General features: G+C 50.1%; 1 protein-coding gene and 1 non-coding gene across 6 annotated transcripts in view; one reads left to right on the top strand and one right to left on the bottom strand.

Moving 5' to 3' along the window:
- LYN (LYN proto-oncogene, Src family tyrosine kinase) overlaps positions 1 to 14,995 on the bottom strand; it is a 105,842-nt gene extending 90,847 nt beyond the window's left edge. For 2 of the 5 annotated variants that reach the window (XM_074355069.1, XM_074355070.1), the window contains exon 1: positions 14,675 to 14,808. Coding sequence is in view for 1 of the 5 variants with exons in the window: in XM_074355066.1 (XP_074211167.1) it covers positions 14,675 to 14,980 (306 nt within the window). In the remaining 4 variants the exon portion in view is untranslated. Of the gene's footprint in view, positions 1 to 14,198; positions 14,307 to 14,674 lie in introns of those variants that run through there. The other 3 variants (XM_074355066.1, XM_074355067.1, XM_074355068.1) reach the window with 3 other exon arrangements.
- On the top strand, positions 6,470 to 6,541 carry TRNAS-UGA (transfer RNA serine (anticodon UGA)). Its single transcript has one exon. It is a non-coding gene; the product is annotated as a tRNA-Ser (tRNA).
- Positions 14,996 to 15,753: the final 758 nt, after the last annotated feature.

Raw genomic sequence — 15,753 nt, 5'->3', positions numbered from 1 at the left:
TCCCCCAGCAACAATCAGCTTTATAGACGCTGTATGATAAACGACATTGCAAAATTCTGCAAAGTCAAATTAATAAACTTGGAAGCAGTTCAGTCTGGGAAATACCAAAAGTCATGCACAAAATACCATTAAAAACAGGTGCCTGGAATCTACAGACACAGAAAGTGGATCCCTGGCTGCCTAGGGCAAGGCTTGGGGGGAGGGGTTGGGGGATGGAGAGTGACTGCTAATGGGTACAGGATCTTGGATTTTGGGGGAGTGGGGGTGATGAAATGTTCTCAAATTGACCATAGTGATGGTTGCACAACTCTGTGAACATACTAAAAACCAACGAATTGGACACTTTAAGTGGGTGAATTCTATGGTGGGTGAATTGTATGTCAATAAAGCCATAATGTGAAAAAGGTCCCATACAATATAATTCTATGTAAATGACATTCTGGAAAAGGCAAAACTATAGTGACAGAACAGGTCAGCAGGTGCCTGTCGGGGTGGGGATGGCACATGGGAGTTTTGGGGGGAGGGTTCATAGAACTTTTCCTTATCATGATGGTGGTTAAATGAATATATACATCTATCTAAAATCAAAGAATTGCATGACAAAATTTTAGAAATCAATTAAAAACTTCAAAACCCAGTTGTTTCAACAAGGTCCTACTGTACAGCAAGGGAAACCGTACTCAGTGACTTGTAACCTTATAGTAAAAAGAATATGAAAAAGATTATGCATGTATGTATGTATAACTGAATCACTACACTGTACACCAGAAACTAACACAACACTGTAAATTTTAAAAAAAAGTTGTTTGTTAAAATCAAATCTACTTTCACTTAAATTTTTGTTACTCTTTTTAAAAGAACAAATAATTTACTAACCTTAAAAAGTAATTCTGGTGGCTTAGAATCCTACATCCCATCCCTAAAGGGATTTTGAAATATTTCAGAGTACCTGTTAAGCAGTAGGCTTTCCACTAAGCTAGGGGGGTAAATCGAGAGAGAAAAGGCAAATTTAAAAGTGAAACAGACGGACCACCAGCCAAACTGTTGTTAGAACTCGGGTCCTATGCAGTCAACCCCTCGGAAACAGCACAGGTGAAGTCACAGTCTGAAAGGCGGGGTCCTGCCCTTCAAGGTGTCTTCAATCTAAGGCCTCGAGCATCGTGTAATGTATTGTGGGTCAGTGGTGGGGGGTGGGGAGTACCTTTTAAGATACAGCAGAGACAATTTTACTTTCCTTAATCTAAAATCTGAATTTTCATTCATCTGGCATGAGGAGTCACACAAATCCAAGCTCTCACGTACTAATGTTCGCTTATCGCCTAGTCGGGAGAAGACAGGCCAAGATCGCTCCGAGGTGGATCCGAGGATGTGGGTGGACAAGAGCATCCCGTTGCTCTGGCCAGGGGCCCCGACCTCCATCCAACTAATCACCGGAGTGTGGAAATCCAGGCGAGGGGGCCTGGGGCCCACCTCCACCAGATCAGGTGAGGTCTTTATCCCCTCTGTTTCTTTTCCTACGAAATTAGCGCTGTTGTTAACTGCTTAAGGACCACCCAATAATAAAAGCAAATGTTTTCTCTTTGCCTTTTGCCTGAACATTTTAAGAAGAATGAACTTGTGTCTAGTGTGTCCACCCCAGGATGGGTGGGAAGGTCTGAGTGAACCCAGTCAGATCAGGCCAGGGGTATGATGAATGGGGTTGGGGGAGACCCTACCAGGGGGACCCTCCCAAACCAAGAAAAGGCTGGAGGTGCTAAAGTTTAACCCAGAGCAATAGCCCAAAGTGTGTAATGTGTTAGATTTCTCCGAAACCTCTCACGTGTGACTTCACTTACTCCTTGCAACAATGGGATGTTACTCCCATCCTGTGAATCAGGAAAAGAGTTTAAGGGGCTTCCTCTAACACCCCAAGACTAGTGCATGACCAAGCATGCATTAGAACCCCATTCCAGACTCTCGGTTTGAAGATGACATTATGCTACTCCTCAGACACCTCAGCCCGTCACACGGAAACACAGCTCTCCCCAGACGGGTACCAGTGCTCACCCCTCTTCTCCAGTGGGTAAGTAAGGAAGCCGCTAAGTTGTTTCTGCATATTTCTTTTTTTATTCTCAACTCAGGAATGCACTTCCTCCCTGGAAAACCCCTCCCCCCTTGCTAATCTGCCCTTCCCTCGGTTCCCAGCTTCCCCCCTGGTCCCAGTCTTTGGCGCATCCAGCGGTGAAAACTCAAACACCAAGCATCAGACACTGCGGCCAGAGGAAGGTGAACCTGGGGCCGGGGCTGCGGGCAGTCACATCGCGGGCTCAGCGACCCCTCTGCGGTGCGGGTCACTCCCAGCCTTGACCTCTGAACCACAACGGGCTCCCCCGTGCTCTGCGGCCTGCGTGTGTTCCTCGTGTTTCATGTGAAATAGAAAGTACCCTCTTCATCCTCCTTGAAGAAGTATTCTAACTTCCTCAGCCCGGAGGGGACGGTGCTGCCGCCGAGGGCTGTGGACGGGACGGCCAGTCACGCGCGGGCACGTTCACGGCCAGCGCGAAGCCAGGAGATGTTTCCTGGACGAACAGCTGAAGCATTGCCTGAGGGGTCAAGGCGCTCCGCAGGCCAAGCTACGGCGCACTCTCACCCCCAACGAAAGGAACAGTCAAAACTGCAAGAAGCGGAACAAACCGTCCCACAGCGGGGCCGTGTTCCTTCGCACCAGAAAAATGAGTCCCCTTACGTGAAGACTAACCGACCTGAATTCACAAAGCCAGTGAGGACGTTCAGATGGCTGCATGCACACTGGCTGTGTCACCCAGCAGGGTGTTTGATGACTGGCGGGTCACTGGAAACCACCCTTATCACACCCACTTCGATAAATTTGCATTTATACATGTACTCAGCTATGCAGAGATGGGTAGAAAAACAAGCTATAAATGGCCAGTGCCATCTAATTTTACTAACTAATGGTTGGCTAAACAGGTATTTAAATGAGGCTCTGATCAAATTCACAGTGTGAGAATTTTAGCAACTGAACCCAACCTGGGCAAGGACTCACCCTCCCTCCAACTGAATTGCAGTAATTCAACACAGAGATGCGGGTACTAGCCAAACCCACAGCTTGAAAATCTGTTTATCTGCTAAACCAAATGGCTTTGCACTGCTTTTCAGGTGCTTATACTTTATTGTGAAAAAGCTGACATTGGAAACTAAACAAAAACTCGGAGCAGGATGGTAGACGCCTTTGAGAGCCAGTACTGGGGGACGGGGAGGTGTGCACCAGGAGGCGCTGGGTGTGAGCACCGTTCTGCTTTTTGATCCAGGGGAGTTCATAAGAGGGTCCGCTTTGAGCTAGGTTTGTCTGTTTTTTCATATTTTGTGATATGCACGTTACACTTAAATTAAAAGAAAAAACCATCCCTACGCTGGGAAAGCTTAAAAAAAACTCTCCTTCAAACAAATATTCTTTCCTATCGTAATCTGGATCGCTGGGTTAGTGGCCAGAAACAAGAGAATTATCAAATCAGAAAGCGCCTCGTAGAGCCATCTGGTCCACTTTTTCTAAAAGGTCCTGCAAGAGATTCCCTTAGCCTGCGCTTATAAGCTTTTAACTTCTACAGGAGAGGGGCTTCACACCCCAGCCGGTGGGCAGCAGCCAGCTTTGATTGTGAGAAAGTTCCTCCTTCATCTCCAATCCACAGTCTCTGCCTTTGTAAAAATTCTCCATCACCAAACTCACAGCACAGCCATTTCAATACCCTATTAGCCATCAATCCACATGGCCCTGGATTAACACAGAGTTAGACACCCTGTCCCCTCAACCCCCACCCCGTGCAAACAACTGAACATCAGTCAGCTAGGTGAGCAAATCCCCAGTCAGAATAAGGGCAATTCATCAAACTCAAGGAAATATCCTCTTGACTCCCCCTCCCATTTATTTGTACACACTTCTGCTTTTTAAAAATAATTTTTAATTGTAATAAAATACACATACAAAAATTTACATCATAACAATTTTAAGTGTACCGTTCAGTGGCATTAAGTACATCTATATTCTTGTACAGCTATCACCTCCATTTCATTTCCCGAGCTCTTCATCTTGCAAAACTGAAACTCCAGACCCTTAAACAATACCTACCACCCCCCCTCCCCCAGCCCCTGGCAGCCACCATTCTACTTTCTGTCTCTATGAGTTTGACTTCTCTAAGTACCTCATATAAGTGGAAACATACAGTATTTGTCCTTTTGTGGACAAATACTTATTTCTCTTAACAGTCTGTTCTCAAGATTCATCCATGTTGTAGCCTGTGCCAGAATTCCCTTCCTTTTTAAGGCTGAATAATATTCCATTGTGTGTACAGACCACCATTTTGTTTTTCCATTCATTTGTTGATGGACACTTGAGTTGCTTCCACTCCTGAGCTCCTGTGAATAAGGCTGCTATGAACATGGGTGTACAACTATCTCTTTGAGACCCCACTTTCAGTTTGGGGGGTTATATCCCCAGAAAAGGACCTGCTGGATCACATGGTAATTCTAGGGTCAATTTTGGGAGGAACTGCCACACTGTTTTCTGCAGTGTCTGCACCATTTTATAATCCCACCAACAGTGCAGAAGGGTTCCAGTTTCTCCACATCCTCACCAACATTTGTTATTTTGCAGTTTTTGTTGGTGGTGGTGTTTGGTTTTTGGCTAGCAGCTATCCTAAGCAAATTTCTATTGGTGATAACAGTGACTACCATTGGCTTTGTGCGTCTGTGGCTGGCTCGGGATCCATAATGTCTGAGGTTTAAATACCAGGACTCTGATCCAGCAAAGCCAGCACCATGTGCCTAGGAAGGGTCAGGCCTGGAAGCTGAGCCCAAGTGTGGTTAACCCCATATCCTGTGCTCCAACCACCTCCCACACTGCCTGCCTTCTCACCAGAATGACTGGTTTCTGTGCGCTGATTCAGATGTCCAGGGATTCCCTGAGCAATGCTACTGGCCCACCCACGACCACAGCAGATTAATGTGTCAGCCTCTGGTGTGTGAACAGCCCAGAGAGAATGGAGCACAATAAACTCTTTAGGACAGGAACCGCACACTTATTAAGGTTTATGCTCCCCCCAGGACCCCACGACAATGCCTAACACACAATACTCAATAAATATACATTCAAGAAAATAAATTGTGATTACAGAAGCCCAATTATCAGCGTGAATGCCACACCAGTCAGGGTGACTAGAAGACAACAACACGCCATCTAGATTACAAGTTAGTAATCAAGATAATTTACAGCGTTTTCCTTCCAATTTTTTGCCTTTCACATAAGGCTCCGTATTTCTTTCTCCTTGATCCATGTCTCACTTTCCTTCTCTCCCGCACCCCACTCCTTTTCGACTTGTATCTTAGACCATCTAGGAGCTTTACTTTTTTCACTGATCACTGACCAGCCCCAAAGTAGACTCATTTATGCATCACTCATTAACAAGAATAGGTGCCTTTGACCAGTCAGGGCCACCCTGTAGATGGGGATGTGGAAGATTTGTGCAGAAACTTCAGTAGAGAAGACGGATCTTACAAAATCCGGTTTCTGTTAGGAGGAGAGGCAGAGTAGAAGCACTAGCGGACAGGTTATCAGTAACGTCCCTACACATCCTGCACTTAAAGCCCCAGTGAACGGATGTTCAATCAGTCCAACAGTGGCCGCTGGCTTGAGCTGCATGAGAACAGCAACGTGCCAGAACCAGCAAGCAGAAGCTATGGAAATAAAAGACATTAGAGAGAAAAGGCTCTCTAACATCCACAGCTGAACAGAAGTGAGATGGGCCACTTTGAGCAACAGGAATATCCCTGTCACCGTGCTTCTCACAACGTGACCCCCTTTACCTGCGCGAGAATCACTGGGACAGACCCTAAATTTTGAGACTCCCTGTTCAAGGGACAGTGACTCCCTGCCAGGGCCTGTGTGTGTGGGACATACCACCCAAATCCCCTCCTTCTCTCAGGTTCTGTGGTTCTCAGGCCGGGCACCAAGGTAGGCAGGTGACACTATCCATGAGCCCGGTGGCTGACACACGACACCAGAGGGGACAAGGCCTCTGTTAATCCGGCTGGACAGTTGCCTTAGTTGAAGACATGACTGCAGCAATCACGTAACCATTCACCAAAACTTTCAGAAATTTTCTTCTACTGAAATCTTGAAAGGTTATCTGCTGGTAAAGGAATGGACGGAAAATGACACTTAAACCCTCCTTTAGTAGCGATCTTAATTTATTTAAAACTTTTTAAATAGATGAAAACCATGAAGTAAAAGAGACACATGCAGTTATGAAATTTAACTTGTGGAATTTTCTTTTTTTATATACATTTGGCATCCATTAAATTGAAAATAACTGGAGAAGCCAATGTGGTCCAGACAGACAGAAACCAACTCTTATGGTGTGTGTTGGATTATACTGATGACCATAAACTCTGTAGTAGAAATTTATTTGGATGGGAAGAGGGTACAGCTCAGAGGTTGAGCGCATGCTTTGAATGCATGAGGTCCTGGGTTCAATCCCTAGTACCTTCGTTTAAAAAAAGAGAAAGCAAGGAAGGAAGGAAGGAAGGAAGGGAGGGAGGAAATTCTTCTGAAGCAGGGACCATGTCCACTACTGTCTTGTCTGCCACTCCCTGGATGACAAAGCATCTTGTTGTTTCAGGACCCCTCCCTCTAAGCTGGTGAATTCCTCTCCCCCCACCAGGCCCAAGCATCATGCCCTCCCTGCCATCAAGAGCCCTGCCCTCCTGTTTGCAGAGCACTCTGTACACACGTCTAGGACAGCCGTGGTCAGACTCTGAAAACCAGGTTTATGTCCCCACGTCCCACCACCGAGGGCATCTTTGAATGCAGAGACCATCCTGCTCACCCCGTGGCCTCTGGCAAGCAATTCCTGGTACCTCACAGGCAGATCAGAAGTTCAGCTGACAAACACCCGAGCCTCCAGCCCACGGCAAACGCTGTCTTGGGAAGGATGGGTTATGGCCGCCGCCCCCCCCCCCCCGCCAGGCTCTGAGACAGCACAGAAGAACCTACTCGGGATGTCCGCCGATGGAGGGAACAGTCAGGGTCCCTCTCCTCCAAGACGAAAGCACCTCGCCTAGTGGTAAAAGCAGCTCCCTTTGACTCTGTGTGCCAGAAACAAGGTAAGAGGCTACAAGTTAGCTCCGCTCATCACCGCCCCGCACCTGAGAAGCGGGCACGGGGCCGTGAGCATCACGTAAATGAGGAAATGCTGAGAATAAGTCATCTGCCTGAAGCCACAAGTGCTGGAACCGACGCTGGAGCTGAGATCTGTCTAACTTAGAGGCCTGTTTTCTTTCCACCACATTACACTGCCTCCCCTCAAGCTTAAAACGGACAATCCCCGTGGGCACTGGACACAGCAGATCTTCAACCTGCCACGTCCGGTTCTACAGGCGCGTTACTCACGTAATCGCCAAAGGATGCCACTCTCCCCATTCCTAGTTGTGGGGGTGCTTTTATTTTTTTCCATTTAAAATTTATTGCATTAAAAGAAAAAGAAACTCTTACAAAACAAAAGTCTAAAACCTAAACCAACTCAAAGACAGAAGATTATTCTCCAGGTAAAACTAAACACCTCCCTGCAAAAAAGAAAAAAAATCTTACATTAAAAAAATCCAAAAGAAACAGAAATGCCAGCTTCAAAAATATTTATCCAAAAAAGTGAGGCATCCTGGTGCTGCTCTGAATACACCAGTTTGCACGTGATGAGAACACTGCCAACACCAAGCTGCTGCTGGACAACGCAGGCTCCAGTTAAACCCAGCAGAAAACTCTGACAAGCCCAGAGACTGAGACCTCCGCTCCCAGCTGCTTGTTCTTCAGCAGCGGTGTCTCCTCAAGGAGACTCAGATAAACGTCTGCGCAAGAAAGTCACATTCAGGGCGGTTACCAAGTACCTGCTGGCCAGCGAGGAGAAGGCTGCGGTCTGACGTCATGTAAAGCAGCCGTCCACGTTATTTCCTGGCCCCTCGTGAGTCACCGTGGAAGCCCCTGTTCCTCCCCGGGTTCGCCGCCCACCCAGTCAGAGCAGTAAATGAGTAAGTGTCTCAGTGTCTCCCCATTTTTGGGCTACGTCATAAATACTTTATTACAAAAAGGTCCAGGCAAGAAGTTGATTGTGACGGGAAAAAATGGCTTCCCCTTAAAAGGTTCCAATGATGGACCTTCGTTTACACAGAGAAATCCAACACCTGAGTCCTCGGGACCAGGGGCCTGTAGGCCTGTGCGGCCAGCGATGGGCGGGCGGGTGGGTCTGCTCCCCCCAGGGCTCCATCGCCCCCCTACCCCCGGAGTTTCCTTGTGAGGCTGTGTCTGAGTCCCAGAAGGCTCTCAGGAAGCTCACTGCTAAAGGTAAGTATAAGAAGTGGACACTTCTTTGAGAAAATATTATCTCTGCTTACAACATTTGCTGCTCATGAGTTCCTCCAGGGGCAGGTCTGCCTACAGTTATAACTACTCAACTGTCAAAGGGCCACTTTTGCCCCAAAGTTTCCTGATGGCTCTACCCTCCCCTGCAGTCACACTGGTTTATTACATGTCATTGGCCATGACACTGCTGTTCTAAAACTATGTAAGCCACGCCCTTTTTAACAAAATATAAATGCACCGAAGGAAGAAAGAATTCCACACTCACCCAGCACCTGGAAATAATCAGTATTAATAACTTTAGAAATGAAGACAGAGAAAAACCAATATCACATGATATTAATTATATGTGGAATCTAAAAAAATTTTACAAATGAGCTCATTTACAAAACAGAAACAGACTCTCAGAAAAATTCCTTCGGGTTACCAAAAGGGGAGGGATAAATTAGGAGTTTGGGACGAGCAGTTACAAACTACTGTCTATACAAAAGATAAACACCAAGATCTTACTGTAGAGCACAGGGAACTATATTCGATAGCTTATAATAATCTATAATGAAAAAGAATATGAAAAAGCCCGTATGCATGTATACCTGAAGCACCATGCTGTACCCCAGAAACTAACACAACATTGTAAATCGACTACACTACCATAGAAAAACCCTTCACTGTAAAAAAGTATTCGTATGCATAACTTACAGGCTACGTGTCACATACTAGTATTTTATGTCAGATATGGTGACATATTACTTTTCAGCTTGTGTTCAGCATTTTAAAACACCTTGCATATCAGTAAGTGTAATTTAATTCTCTTTTTAAAGATATTTACAAGGTATACCATGCACTGTATGGATGTATCTTACTTTGTGTTTGTTTTAATAAGCCTCCCTACTGGACTGGAGCTTGTGAAACTGCTGGGCCCACCTCTGCACATGTTAAACTCTGCCAGCTCTCAGCGAGCCAGCCTCAGGGGACAGCGTGGGGTCAGGCTCCCCAGCAAGTTGGGTGGAAAGGCTCTTGCACCAAATTTCGTTTCTTTCTTTCTTCTTCTCTCTTTTCTTTTCTTTTTTGGACATGGATCCTGGTCCCAGAAGTTTAAAAGTCTCTGCTCTATCCTCTGTCCCCGAAATTTAACAAGATGCTTCAGCCTAAGTGATTTTTTAAATAGCCCTGAAGCACTGAAGTCAGGATTAAGAAATTATTATGATGCCTGCATATGAAAAGATTGCAAAACACCTGCTCCGAGTTTTGCAACGGTTTCCATGATGGAGAATTTCAAAACATCCATCTTCCTGTGGCTTAAACATCCAGCTTGGCTGCCCTGGGCTCCACGAGAAAACACTCCACCCTGATCACTAGATTCGGCCTTTCCCCTCCCCCCCCCCCACCCCAAGGACAAACTGAAAACAGAACAGAGCTGAAGGTGGTAGAAAGAACCCGGAGGTAAAAGCAGGGTTGGGCGGTGAGGAAGGTGGAGCTGCAGGCAAATGACGAGCCTGGGGCCTTCGAAGCAGGAGGAAGTATCACTTCCTCGCCAGCCTCCTCCTCTCTCCGGCCTCCGCGCTCCGCGACCCAGCTTCCCCGCGGAAAGCAGAAGTGGGCCTCACTCTCCAGACGGGCTCCTGCGGCAAGCCTCTGTACCGGCCTCGCCCCCGCGGGGTTAACATGTACCAGAAGGCACCCAGGAGGCCAGACACCCATCAGACCTCCCAGCTGCGGCCGGAGGCAGCGTGAATCCAGACCCAGCTCTCCAACCCCTCCCGTGCTCTCACCAGAGGCTGGACCAGTGGCCAGAGGACGGGGAACTGGGCAGGACGGACAAGGAGCCAACCACCAGCGTGAATCGGGGTCCGTCAGGAGGGTGATGGCAGAGGCCCACAGAAAGCGGGGCGTGCGGGCCGGCCCAGCAGTATTTGACTTTGCCTGAAGTGTGAACTGTGAAAAAGGTAATAAGACACACTTAGAGGCCCCCCGAGCCCCACGAATGAGGACATCTTCCCTGTGCTCTACGACCCATCAAGAGCAGAGCGCTGAGAAACACACGCTCAAACGGACTCTGGGAAGGTCGCCCCCGCCTGTGTAACTTTACAGAACCTCATGTGTGCATCTTAGCATCGGGAAGAACGAACACAGTTACAGTGAGACTAACCAACAAGGGTCGGCTCCGATCACACCCGCTCGTGGCCTGAAGGCTCTGGGATAGAGGGGAAGACAGATTCAAATATGTGATGGTAACAAAGCACAGTTAGATAGCCAGCACTTTGGAAGAGTTCGACACAAACGAACTCTTCCGTCCTGATTGTCTGGGTAACTTTCAAGAAGTAGCTTTGCATTGAGCTCAGAACAAGAGTGAGGAAGAAGCCCAAGAAGAAAGGACGAAGGCCAGTGGAGGCCCCTGCAACTTGCCCACGTGGACGAGCCTTTCAAACACACCATCTCAAGTAAGCCCTCAACTTGCTATTCCAAATTACAAGAGACCCCTTCCAGCCAACCAGAGCCAAAGACACCTAAAAGAAGGCCCAAGTCTTTATAAACAAGTCTTTCCCCAAAATTCGAATCCCTCAATTGGCAGATTTCCATACTATTTTCTACACTTGGGCTTCTCCCCCCAGTGGGAACTTACTCAAAATAAATGTTAGAAATGATGAGAGAATGAACTCAGAGTTTCACAACTTAAGTATCAGGAAACTGGGCAGCTGTAAGAAATCTTTCAGTATTTCTGATCAACTTCCTCTTCCCTGTCCTCCCCATTACCAATCTTAAAACCCGGCAGGCCACGTCTGCGTAGCGTAGGCTGGGCTCCAGATGACCGGGCCTCGCGTGCAGCAGGGAATGGGCCACGTGTTTCCACGTCTCCTTATTTTATATTTTCGCCTCGAATGACACCTCTCACTGTTTCAACAACCACACAAGGAGGCTGGGAGGCCTGATCAAGACACACTTCTAGCAGAGGCTGGAGGGCATCCCTTTGTAAAGTATTATTGGGGCACGTCTGTCCCAACCAATGAACACCAGAGAGCCCTCCAGGCAGTCACTGGAGCTGCTCAGACAGCAGCCAGGAAGGTGTCACCTTGGCAGTCATCAGAGCTCCCCTCCCCGAGCAGGAAGCAGAGCTGAAGGCATAGAAACTCAGCTGCCCAGTCCCGCCCCCGTGCCCCTGCTCCACGGTTCATCTGGCTCTCGTCAGCCACTAAGCTCAGGCAACTTCCAAGTGACAGAAGAAAACCACCTGTGATTCTCCGCCTTAAAAATGTGTATTAAATGATACATTCATTTCTTTACTTTTAAGTAACTGAGTACCAGCCACAGGTCCAAAGGCAGACAACTGGGGAAGCTCTAAAGTTGGGGCCAGGAAACACACCTACTGTGCCCAACAGTGCCACTGCACTACTCATGCGACCTTGGACATGCCACAAACCTCTTTTTTGGCATCTGTCCCTGCCTACTTGGGAAGTTCATGAGAGGAGCAAATGAAATCAGAGTTCAGAAGGCTTCAGAGTCCTGGATAAGCAAAAGGTGTCAGCACCATCCTGGCCAGATGAGCCCAAGAAAGGTCTCAGGCCATCTCTGCATTCAATGTCCCAACTAAGGGCTGCAAAGACCTTTCAATGTCAACACTATCTACGCCTGAGGACGTGGAGGTCATTGCCACCAGCAGTGTAAGTGAGCTGCAACAGTGTCCCATGCAAGGGACAGATACATACTATACTCCTATTTATATAGATTTAAAATTAATCTTGGCTTGTTTATGGAAAATAGGGTTTAATTTTGTTAAATTACAGCTCTATACATTCACTTGAACCAACCGGCATCTCAAATGTTTCGGTGACTTTTTTTTTTTTTTTTTGGTGGGGGCAGGCAATTAGGTTCATTTTTACTTATTTATTTAACAGAGGTACTGGGGAGTGAACCCAGGATCGTGCACACGCTAAGTACACTCTCTACCACTGAGCTGTACCCTCCCCCGGGGATTTATCTCTGAATACAAATATAATGGGACTAAAAGGCTTCGAAAGACATGAAATCACAAAACTGCTGAGACACTTTTCTGCTAAGAGAATGCCATGGTCAGGGGTGGGACACAGCTATTACAAGTTCTCTACCAACCATCCCAACACCAGTGAATCTCAGATGAAGCACGTCTTTTTGATGAAGGCTTTGCAGGCCCCATCCCACCACTCCAGATGAAGACTCCTCTCCCAGTGGCACAGCACAGTAACCAGTCCTGAGCGGAGATGATCACTTACAACACGAGCGCAGGGATAACCTGACAGTCAGGACAGGCCCTCCAACTTCCTTTTTCAGAAACCAGATAGAGAGGCCCGTGGACTGCAGATGCCTTAGGGGCCAGCCCTGTGCCTGGGCCTTGCCTAGGGCCAGGCTCAGGGCACACTCTGCTTCCTTCTTCCCAGCCATCTCGACCATGTGACAAGCACCAGAGCTCGAGTTTCGGACAAGCCAGACAACGCTTTTTCACGTCCATTCGTTGTAGTGGTGAATACAGACCATACTTGTGTGGACAAATCATAATATAACTCTAGTTACTGCTGTGATGGAAATGTTGGTAGAATTAATGGCCCAAGTAATTTATCCAAAATCACAGCTCTGGTAAATGGTGGAGGAACCCCAAACTCAGGTTTTCTGGCTCCTCTTTTCTCCTTCTTTACATCCACTGCCCTCTTCCCTGAAGGGAACTCAGGAAGAGGATTACCCAACTCCGCACCCAAAGAGGCCCAGTCACCAAAAGCCTCTTGTGATCAAAATAAATTTCTTCAAGCCTCAAAATACTGACCTCCTTACTTCCAAATCAGAGCCAGGAACTACCAGCATCCCACTCTTCCAGCAGAGCTTACCTTATCAGGAAGGACTCTGAGTACTCAGTAAATTCCTGTCTTCTTTCAGTGCCTGTTCCCCCTGCACTGCCTTAGGTGATGCTGGAGCGAGAACACCCTGCCCTCCTGAACCCTACGGACAGAGGGCGGCCAAGAAATCAGAATCATCCTCATTGGCTGGTACTTCGGGTGAGTCAGACTCCTGGGTCCTGCTCTGGGACAGCAAATCTCTGGTATATTTATTATGCAGATTTACCAGTAAGGTCAGGTGGCCAAATTGGACATGCAGCCTTGGGTTTAAAACCATCAAATTGCAAAGAAGCAGGGAGCCTCGTTTTCATGGAGACAATTATTTGCAATAATAACAGCACCGTTTATGGAATGCCCAGTATGTGCTTGGGGCTTCATAAGCAACACATATCTCAGAAGGTAGATACGTTCGCTTAAAAATGAGGAAAGTCCAACCCAGAGTTTCAGAGGCCCAAGTTCACACTTAGCTAGGGATAGGCGAAGCCTGGATTCAACCCGAGTTTCTGAGATGGCAAAGAAGGTGGGTGGACTGGGGGTAATTAAGAGAGGCAGACACACACACACACACACACACACACACACACACACACACACACACACACACGACCACGCCCGCACTTAAAAGGAGTATGTCAAACGCTCTGCTCCCAGAAGACTCCACAGTCGGTCAAGATAATGCAGGCAAGTGGGAACTGACGCTTACTCCCTTCCCCCAAGGCGAAGGAACGGCAACCCCTGAATTCTTAAAATAACTCTCGCTTCCTCTCGGCCGGGCAGCCGAAGGCTCGGGACCACTGCTCTGCAGGCCGGGAGGCGCCGGGCTCAGCGGGAGGGTGCGCGCCGCCCCGCCGCAGCCCCTGGGCGTCCCGCTCCCTCCGGCCGGGCGACCCGGGCGGGCGGCTGTCCCCGGGCCCGGGCCGAGCCGCCGCGCTCACCTCGGGGGCCGGGGTTCGGAGGGGAGGCCAGACCGCGCCGGCGAGCAGCGCCCCCGGGATCCCCGCCGCGCGTCCGCTCCGCGTGGACAGGGGCTTCCCCGCCGCGCGCCGGGAGCGGCCCGAGCGGAATCGGCATCCGGCCCTCGGGGCGGCGCCGGAGGGACCCGCGGGGCGCCCGCCCCCGCGCCACGCCCCTGCGCGGCCGGGCGGAGAAGACACCTGCGGAGCCGCCCGCCCCCGTGGCCTCGCTTCCCCGGGCCGGGTCACCCGGGGCCGAAGGCAGCTGGGTGGCCTCACCGCCCGGCCCGGCGCCGGTCGGCCAGGCAGCCGCGCGCGCCGCCCGCCCCGCCACCCGTGCCGCCCCCCAGCTCCCGGCTCCGGGTCCCCCGCCCCAGACTCCGGCGGGAGGCACAGTCGTGCCCCTGCCCGGCCCTCCCGGTCCCGCGCTCACCCCCCGACTGGCGCCTAAAACTCACCAGCTCCGGGTGCAAGTCGCGGAGCGGCGGCGGCGGAGCTCCACGGTGGCCGGGGGTCAGAGCGGGGGTCGCGACGGGGTGGCCCGGCGGGGCCGGCGACGGAAGGCACGCGGCTCGGGGTGCGGGCTCGGGGCCAGGGGTGGCGCGGCCGCCCCGCCTGCCGCGGGCTGGAGGCTGCAGCGCGTCCGGCCCGGAGGCGCCACGGCCGGGAGCGAGCGGCGACGGCCCGGAGCGGCGGCGGAGGAACTGGCCGTCGCCGAGCGCGGCCGAGAGGTCCCAGCTACTTCCTGGTGCTCGGATTTGCATACCCCTCCTGGAGGGCGGGGAAGTGACCGCCTGGCCCCTGCCCAAGGTTTGGGTCTTCGGTGTGGCTGTCGCGCGGAGCTTTGGAGGCAAAGAACCTGCGTCCCGGCGCGCAGCGTGGGAGAGTGGAGCCGCCTGGGGCCCCGCATTCTCCTGCAGGGACGGACGCAACAATCTTCCAGGAGATCTTCTGGCGCCTGGAGTCCTGGCCCAGCGACGAAACCTCTCGTGTCTTCTTTCCTTCCCTTCCCACCTACTCCCTGGAGTGTTAGGAAGCGGGGTGCCCCTGGCGGCAGAGGAGGCGCACTTTGATCCCCCCAACACTTGGAGTTCTCTAGAGAGAGGATGGGCTGTGCTCAGCCGAGGCTCAGGGTCTCCTGGAGTTCTTAATCACCAGTAGAGTAGCTCCTTAAGGGTGTACACAGGCTCAAGGTATTGATAGAGGCGGTGGCGGGGTGGGGGTCGGGGGCGCTGTGGAGTTATATGGCCTGGCAATTTCTCAGCCCCTCGAAACTTCGGTATCGTCCCGGAAAAATGGGGACAGGATGCTAATGGGAGGAGGAACTGCCGTCTGGGCAGGGCTTGCACTGTCCAGTGCACAGTAATGGTCGCCATTACTCTTTGGTTCCTGCCATCTCTGTATCCCCGCCTGTAGAGCTTGGCACACAGAAGGTCCCTGACTAGTGTTTGCTGAACGAATGACTTCATCTTCGAGCTCATGTTTCAAGTCAGTAAATGCCCGTATAAATCCAAGACAGAGTATCAGTCTCAGGCAC

Source organism: Camelus bactrianus, chromosome 29 (assembly GCF_048773025.1).
Source record: "Camelus bactrianus isolate YW-2024 breed Bactrian camel chromosome 29, ASM4877302v1, whole genome shotgun sequence".
Lineage (NCBI taxonomy): Eukaryota > Metazoa > Chordata > Mammalia > Artiodactyla > Camelidae > Camelus > Camelus bactrianus.
This window is presented reverse-complemented; position numbering and strand designations above follow the sequence as displayed.